The sequence below is a fragment of the Anguilla anguilla genome, chromosome 12 (genome assembly GCF_013347855.1).
Source record: "Anguilla anguilla isolate fAngAng1 chromosome 12, fAngAng1.pri, whole genome shotgun sequence".
Classification (NCBI taxonomy): domain Eukaryota; kingdom Metazoa; phylum Chordata; class Actinopteri; order Anguilliformes; family Anguillidae; genus Anguilla; species Anguilla anguilla.
The window spans coordinates 8,005,257-8,013,619 of record NC_049212.1 but is presented as its reverse complement, the minus strand read 5'-3'; the positions used below and the strand labels follow the sequence as shown (position 1 = coordinate 8,013,619).

General features: G+C 47.4%; 1 protein-coding gene across 1 annotated transcript in view; it reads left to right on the top strand.

Moving 5' to 3' along the window:
- Positions 1–2,133: 2,133 nt before the first annotated feature.
- foxn1 (forkhead box N1) overlaps positions 2,134–8,363 on the top strand; it is a 12,876-nt gene continuing 6,646 nt past the window's right edge. Inside the window, exons 1-4 of the mRNA XM_035385643.1 lie at positions 2,134–2,167; positions 2,424–2,560; positions 3,881–4,054; positions 6,529–6,587. Coding sequence (XP_035241534.1) covers positions 2,134–2,167; positions 2,424–2,560; positions 3,881–4,054; positions 6,529–6,587 — 404 coding nt within the window. The remainder of the gene's footprint in view (positions 2,168–2,423; positions 2,561–3,880; positions 4,055–6,528; positions 6,588–8,363) is intronic.

Below are 8,363 nucleotides of genomic sequence, written 5' to 3'. Positions count from 1 at the left end.
TTAGCCGTTGGCCGTAAGGCTCATCGACCCCCCCCCCCTCCCCCCGCCACCACGAAAGAACAGCGGAGAGACAGCCAGCTTTGGCAAAAAGTGCCGCGTTCGCTTTTTTTCCGCCACGAGCGCGCTTTTGTCATCGCTTAGACTGCGCGTCTGCGTACAAATCCGACAGAAAGAGAAACGAGAAGCGACTTCCCGAGAGCGGCCGTGGCTGAAATGGAGAAGCAGGAGCTCACAGCTCATTTCAGATATCACTCAGTAGAGTGAGCGGGTGGGTGGCAGGGTGGGGGGCTGCATGGACATGAAAGCTGAGGATTCAGCTCCGATATTCAACACGCACATCGCACCTCAAACGCACATCGCGCCCAGGGGGATGTGTCATCGTAGTTTAGAGTTTCCTCGCCTTTGGTGAAACTGCAGACATTTTCAGTGAAGCTTTGGGGGGAAACTGTCAGGTGGCTGAAGATCTTTGAGCATTAAGACGTTCCGGGACTCATCTTGATTATACCCATCTATACAGGGGCTATACCATTATACACATCTGTACCGTAGTCATAGCATTATACACATCTATAGAGGCCTACAGATGTGCCCAAGTTGATCCAGTACACTCAAAGGCCACTTTATTAGGCACAACTATCTAATACTGGGCAGGACCCCATTTTGCCATCTAGTGCTGGAAACATTCCTTGCATACTTCTGGTCATGCTAACTCAATGGCATCATGCAGAACTGCGCAGGCCACTGCAGTAAACTGAAAGTGCCTTCTTGTCATGGAATCAGCTTGAGATGATGTGTGCTTTGTGACATGGTGCGCTATCCCGCTGGAGGTGTCCATTTGAAGAACGGTGGACTGTGGTCATGAAGGGATGCACGTGGTCAGCAGCAGTGCTTAGGCATGCTGTGGCATTCAAATGATGCTGAAATTGGTATTAAGGGGTCTAATGTGCGTGAAGAAAACCTTTCCCCCCATACCATTACACCACTGCCACCAGCCTGCACAGTTGAGGCAGGCTGCACCCATGGATTCACGCTGTTAACGTCAAGGTCTGACCCTGCCATCAGCAGCAGAAATCGAGCTTTGTCAGACCAGCTGATCTTCAATCATCAGGTATTGGTGATCACATACCCATTGTAGCCCCATCTTCCTGTTCTTAGTTGACATGAGTGGAACCTGGCATGGTCTTCTGCTGCTGTAGCCCAACCACTGTGCTAAGCAGCTGCTTTTTGAGCATTTGTAGCCTTTCTGTTAGCTTTCTCTCTTTAGCAAGGTGTTTTTGCCCACAGAACTGCCGCTCACTAGGTGCTTTTTCTGTTTTTCACACCATTCTCTCTAAACTCTATTGGCTGTTGTGCATGCAAATCACAGGAGGAAAGTTCTTTCTGAAATGCTGGAACCATCACATCAGGCACCAACAACCACACCAATCAAAGTCGCCTAGATCATGTGTCTTGCCCATTCTAATATTTAGTTGATCGGCAACTAAACCTCTTCACTGTGTCTGCATGCTTTTTTATATTTCCCCGCAGTCACATGATTTGTTGCGACAGGCCATTTGTGACCAGGTGTACCACATAAAGTGGCCACTGAGTGTATATTGTGGGCGACGTTGGAGGCTAACTTTGGGACATTGTTGGCGGTACTATAATTAACCAACTGTGATTAATCCATCAGCCGACATTTTTGGTCACAACACATTTCCCCAACAGTATCTCACTAGTCCTGGAATTCTGAAGGAAAGAAATAGGTGTGTCAGCTGACTTCTAAAAGAGTCTTGCTGCACACAAGCAAGGTGGGAGATGTAGCATGCCATGCGCTAGCACATCATTTCACACAGGCCTGAGAAGCCTATCCAGTTTACCCAGCCATGCTTTAGCAAGCGTAACCGACCCAACCCACACCCAAGAAAAAGCTGTGAATTTTAGACTCTGACCTGCCCAGATCGGGTGCCAGTATTTGAGTTTCAGGAGACCAGTGAAGACCTCTGTTACATGCTCTCTGTTTTTCTTTCTCTCTCTCTCTCTCTCTCTCTCTCTGTCTCTCTCTCTCACACACACATCCCAACACGTACTCTCTCTTCCTCTCTTTCTCTTTCTCAAACACACACACGGGTCACCTCCGGCTCAGGTGTTAAGATGACTTCATCGTCATGGTTTTCAGCAGATTGCAGTGAGCTTCAGGGTAACAGTATCATGAGTGGTGAACAGGCAAGACTGCTTGCCCCCCCCACCCCCCACCCCCCACACCCCAACACCCCCCGACACTGTGGGGAGTGTCTGGGGGGATGGGCTTTGGATCAGATCTTAAGGTGAAATATGCCCAAAACCAGGCGAACTGAACTGAACTACTCAATCATCACAGGTGCTGCGGTTGATCATCCAACATCTGTGGGACCCCCCTGTGCGGGACCCCCCCTCTCTTCCAGGCGTGGAGCTGCGCACCATGTCCGCGGAGCCATCGGGCCTCCCCGTCTCCCCTGGGGCCAGCCGGACCCCGCCCGTGCCCCCCCAGGTGGACTCTGAGCCCCAGGTGTCACCCCCTTTGCAGATGGAACCCTCACAGGTACGACACCTGCCCCACCAGCTACCCCGCGTCAGACCACAACAGGGAGTGCGGGGAAAGTTCCGGAACCCCACTCTCGGTTGTTTCTGTCGGTGTAGATCTTTCGCTATGGAGGGCGCTGACTCGATTGGCCCCGGTGAGTCATGGTGATTGACAGAGCTAGGCGGTGTTCAGGAACCCTCCCCCATTCCTGAACAGCTGCTCCCTCGTCTGCGTGTTAGGGGAGGACACGAACCTGGGTTCGGAGTGTCTTTTCAGGGAACATACCCCTGGAGCCTCATCCTGTCATTAATCACGTCTTCGGCAGGATTAATTAATTATGGCTCCCGGTGATCAGATGTGTCACAGCAAATCTCTTAATCAAATAAATATGACCTACGTGCCTTTAGGGCATGTATACTGCAGATATTCTGCTTTCATGGATTCTGTGGAGAGAAAAAAAAAATAGCAGGAGACAGACACTCTGCTCAAACAACAAAGTTGACGCTCGTTCAAAGACTCCGCACTCGACGATGTAGTTTACACTCACCGTGCAAAATGCCACACATAATGTCTTACATAATGCTCACTTTAGATCAATACAGACACAGCAGACAAGAGTGTGGCGTTTCATTGAAAAGTTTTTTGAGTGTTATTGAGTAAAGACAACGCAAGTTCACATCAGTTAATAGATGAATGACAAGTTATGTACTGCCTGAGAGAACTGCCTTGTCTTTAACTCAAGATTTGACATGTTGAATCTCACATGCCTACCTCAGCAAGCAGCATACTTCCTAAACGAGTAGTTTGCACTGTACAAAACCTCTGAAAGACAACTGATTTTAAGCCTGATTTCTTCTTGGAATCCCAAATAAACCCCTAGTGCTATATTGGTCATTTGGACCCTGCGGTGGGTGTGGTTTCACGGTTTCCCTGGAGACGCGCATGGTATTCAGACACATGCTGCCTGCCGCCTGCCTGGTATTCATAACATTACAGAACACATTAAGATCTGCTTTCGAGCAGAGTCGATGTGTGTAGTGCAATGGTCTTCAACCCTGGTCCTGGAGAGCTACAGGGTCTGCTGGTTTTCATAGTGACTCTGCACTTCATGAATCAATTAGAGCAGTCGATTACACAGTTAACTCAACTCACCTGGTGTCTTGGGTCTCAATTGGCTGCTGATTTTAAGGTGAAAACATAAACCAGCAGGCCCTGTAGCTCTCCAGGACCAGGGTTGGAGACCACTGGTGTAGTACCACAGAGTCTCTGGGTTCATTGTGGATCTCTGTTCAATAACCAGCTGTTCAATAAACTGCTGCTGAACGCTGTTTTCGACAGCATGTGAAGACCAGCATCAGGGAGGGATCAGCCGCGTTCCCCGTGAGAGACAGCGCCCCCCACAGGCCGAAGGACAGTCCCGAGGAGAGGGGCCGGAGACACAGTGCGGACGGGGCGACCGCAGGCGAGGGAAGGGGGCACTTCCACCCGTACCAGCGGCAGTACAGCGACGGGGCAAAACCTCGCCTCCCGCCCCCCTACCCCCAGCCCCAGCCCCGCCCCTCACCCCACCCACCCCACCCCGTGTGCTTCCAGGGAATGGATCAACCCGAATCACTCCCAGCTGCACATACCCACCCCGACCAAGGGGGGCAGCAGAGAGCCTGGGACCCATACAGGGAATGTATACGGCCCTCCAGAGGAAGGGTAGGAACCAGCATGTCCCGGGGGGGGTGGGGGGGGGGTGTTGTTCTTTATCATTAGATGCATCTTGAAGCACTCGGTCCATTCTGGATTCAGCTCTGGTAGACAGACAGACTGACAGAAGTACGGACAGAGAGAGACTGATGCAGCAGTCCAAAGGGGGGGCGGGGGGGGGGTCCAACGATCCAACGGGTTGACATATCAAAAAAAATTTGACACAGTTGGTTTGAATTCATCAGGTGTGAGAGGTCATGCGAGCCAAATCTGTGTTTCAATTCCCGTTGACCAATCAGGAGGTGGACATTTTGCTCGCAGTGCTTTGTTGACTGTAACATTATCTGATCTGGACGGGAGCTTGTCTCGTCTATGCTGTCATCAGATTGGTTGTCACAATCGGAACCTTTCTAAGTGTGAGAGGGCATCCAAACCTTCGACATCGCAACGAGCGAGAAAAGTCTTTTAATGTACGCCACCCTTACAGCACGATTCCTTCATCTGCCCTAGGGAGCACAGCCAAAATACCCAGAAAGCCATTCCCACATCCACGGTGCCTACACTTCCCAGCATTCCTTGCAGCAGGTAAGATGAGGCTGGGAGGCCTGTTCTTGGGAGTGACATCTCTCTCTGTAGTGTGTTAAAACTCTGTTAAAAAAACACATACTGTGAGCTCCATAATGCTTGGGACAGAGACATTTTTTCTTGATTTGGCTTTGTACTCAAACAGTTTAAGATTTGTAATCAAACAATTTGCATATGGTTAAAGGGCACATACTCAGCTTTTATTTAAGGGTATTTTTAGACATTTTGGTTTCACCATGTGGAAATTACGAACTTTATATAAATAGTCCCCGCATGTCAGGGTATGATAATGTTGGGACAAATGGCTTCACAGGTATTTCTGATTAGTCAGGTGTGTTCATTTGCTTCCTTGGTGCAAGTATAAGAGGGCTGTCAGTATCTAGTTTTGATTCCAGCCTTTTTGTTGCATTTGCAGTCTGTTACTGCCCTTTGTCAGAGAACCAGAGCTATGCCACTGAAAGTCAGGGAAGCCATTATGAGGCTGAGAAATAAGAAAAAAAAAGAGTCAGAGACATTTGCCAAACCTTTGGCTTACCACAATCAACTGTTTGGAACATCATTGAGAAGAAAGAGAACACCGGTGAGCTCAGAAATCATAAAAATGTGTATTTGTGTCAAACATTATGGAGCTCACTGTATAAGCCAATTGGGAAACAAATAATCAACACTGGATGCCAGGCTCAAAATGTACAATGTACAACAATAATGACAGCATGTTTTGGCGCTGTTCAAATCAAAGAGAGCCATACTTTTATGAGTGTGTGCGATGCATTGCCAAACTCATTAGTGCTATGAAGCTCAAACATGACCTCAAAACCAAAGCCAAACCTGATTGTGCTTAGGCCCAGAAAAAAGACAAGTTTGTTTTGGCTAGCAAAAAAAAGAGGGGGTGATCATCCGCGGAAAAATAAACACGTAGCAAAAAAACACCGACGTGTTTTGGAATGCTGTTTTAGATGCGCATGGCAAAGAAGTCTGCAAGGCAGCTATGGTGTGTGTGGGTAGTTGTTTGCTTGAATGTTAGAGTCGCTTTTGAAGGAAAAGGATTCTGACACAACGTCATTGACACTTTTGGTAACAACTTTTGGTGGGAGGACACAGCCGTGACCTGTTTGTTGATTGGAAGGATGGAAGACTTAAAAATGGGAGTAGGGTGCAGAAAAGAAAGAGTGGACAAATACTGACAGATGTGATATTATGTGGTGGTGGAGGCTTTTCTGTAATTTTCTGTTAAATATGATTTTTTCTGTTATTATATTATAAACTGTAGTCTGCGTTATTGTCTGACATTGAAAAGAAGAATTTGCACTGAATGGCTGATTTGTATGTGTGTGTGTATGTGTGAGTGTGTTTGTGTGTGTGTATGTGTGTGTGTATGTGTATGTGTGTGTGTGAGTGTGTTTGTGTGTGTGTGTGTGTGTGAGTGTGTTTGTGTGTGTGTGTGTGTGTGTGTATGTATGTGTGTGTTCATGTCTGTGTGTGTATGTGTGTGTGTATGTGTGTGTGTGTGTGTGTGTGTGTGTATGTGTGTGTGTGAGTGCGTGTGTGTTTGTGTGTGTGTGTGTGTATGTGTGTGTTCATGTCTGTGTGTGTATGTGTGTGTGTGTGTATGTGTGTATATAATGTCCATTATCTCTCAGTTTCCAGCAGGTATGTTTTCGGCAGTTGGACAGTCCGGCTACAGTTTACAGTGCCTCCCCCAACAGAGCCCTCAGGACAGCACCCCAATACACTCACTGTACCCCAAACCCATCTACTCCTACAGGTAAACATGCTCACACAAACCTACACACACTCTACCCCAAACCCATCTACTCCTACAGGTAAACATGCTCACACAAACCTACACTCACTGTACCCCAAACCCATCTACTCCTACAGGTAAACATGCTCACACAAACCTACACACACTCTACACCCAAACCCATCTACTCCTACAGGTAAACATGTTCACACAAACCTACACACACTCTACCCCAAACCCATCTACTCCTACAGGTAAACATGCTCACACAAACCTACACTCACTGTACCCCAAACCCATCTACTCCTACAGGTAAACATGCTCACACAAACCTACACTCACTGTACCCCAAACCCATCTACTCCTACAGGTAAACATGCTCACACAAACCTACACACACTCTACCCCAAACCCATCTACTCCTACAGGTAAACATGCTCACACAAACCTACACTCACTGTACCCCAAACCCATCTACTCCTACAGGTAAACATGCTCACACAAATCTACACACACTCTACCCCAAACCCATCTACTCCTACAGGTAAACATGCTCACACAAACCTACATACACTCTACACCCAAACCCATCTACTCCTACAGGTAAACATGCTCACACAAACCTACACACACTCTACACCCAAACCCATCTACTCCTACAGGTAAACATGCTCACACAAATCTACACACACTCTACCCCAAACCCATCTACTCCTACAGGTAAACATGCTCACACAAACCTACATACACTCTACACCCAAACCCATCTACTCCTACAGGTAAACATGCTCACACAAACCTACATACACTCTACACCCAAACCCATCTACTCCTACAGGTAAACATGTTCACACAAACCTACATACACTCTACACCCAAACCCATCTACTCCTACAGGTAAACATGCTCACACAAACCTACATACACTCTACACCCAAACCCATCTACTCCTACAGGTAAACATGCTCACACAAACCTACACACACTCTACCCCAAACCCATCTACTCCTACAGGTAAACATGCTCACACAAACCTACACACACTCTACACCCAAACCCATATACTCCTACAGGTAAACATGCTCACACAAACCTACACACACTCTACACCCAAACCCATATACTCCTACAGGTAAACATGCTCACACAAACCTACATACACTCTACCCCAAACCCATCTACTCCTACAGGTAAACATGCTCACACAAACCTACATACACGTAAACATGGTCACACTAAAATGAACAACAGTAAAATGAACTAGGTATGAAAAAGCCCTTGGCCATAACTGAAGAGTTTAACAGCACTTGCAAGCCAATAGCCTCTGATTATAAAGAGAGAACTGACATTTGACAGCAGGTACATAGTAGTCTAATTTCAGGTGATATTATGCTTGGGTTTATTGAAGGTGAAAAGCACTCTGGGAAACGGAGTTCCAGAGACACACGGAGGTTCATTCCTAAACTTTGACAATTTACGGTGGTTTAACTGACATTGGATGTACAATATCTATGCCTATAGCCTATCCCGGCATTCTGTGAATCTCTAGACATCTCATCACGGAACACAGGCTTGTAAACATCATGTAAGCTGTGCTCAGTGACTTCCATCCCCTCTTTATTTGTCCGTTGTACTTGATTCAGTTAAATGCGATGATATCAGCATAGCCTTTTATATGGCACGTTAAGTGGCATTTTCTCCCACAGTGCCTTGCAGCCCCTGGCTGGAAGGAGATACAGAGTTGAAAGTGCAGAGAATAGTCGGGGTTCGCAGGCGCATCTGTCCGACGACGCGAAA